At 71.7% G+C, this 237-nt stretch overlaps 1 protein-coding gene across 1 annotated transcript in view; it reads right to left on the bottom strand.

Moving 5' to 3' along the window:
* LLGL1 (LLGL1, scribble cell polarity complex component) overlaps window positions 1-64 on the bottom strand; it is a 6,051-nt gene extending 5,987 nt beyond the window's left edge. The window contains 1 exon segment of the mRNA XM_009286587.1: window positions 24-64. Coding sequence (XP_009284862.1) covers window positions 24-64 — 41 coding nt within the window.
* Between the last annotated feature and the right edge of the window lie 173 nt (window positions 65-237).

Here is a 237-nt window from a genome sequence, read left to right as displayed (position 1 = left end):
GCCAGCTCCGGCTGCCGCCTCACCCGGCCCCGGCTTCCCCGACACCGTGAACCTCCAGAAGCATCTTCTCGGTGGCGGCCAGAGCGGGGCCGGGTGGGCACCAGCTGCAGTGCTGGCACTGGGTGCAGTGCCACGGGCAGGATCGTGCCGCCCCGCTGCCAGCCCCGAGCCGGGTACCACCCCAAAAACATCCCCGCAGAAGATGCGCAGGGCACCGCAGCCTACCGCAACGGTGGG

The sequence above is a fragment of the Aptenodytes forsteri genome, unplaced genomic scaffold, assembly GCF_000699145.1.
Source record: "Aptenodytes forsteri isolate BGI_AS27 unplaced genomic scaffold, ASM69914v1 Scaffold55, whole genome shotgun sequence".
Lineage (NCBI taxonomy): Eukaryota > Metazoa > Chordata > Aves > Sphenisciformes > Spheniscidae > Aptenodytes > Aptenodytes forsteri.
This window is presented reverse-complemented; position numbering and strand designations above follow the sequence as displayed.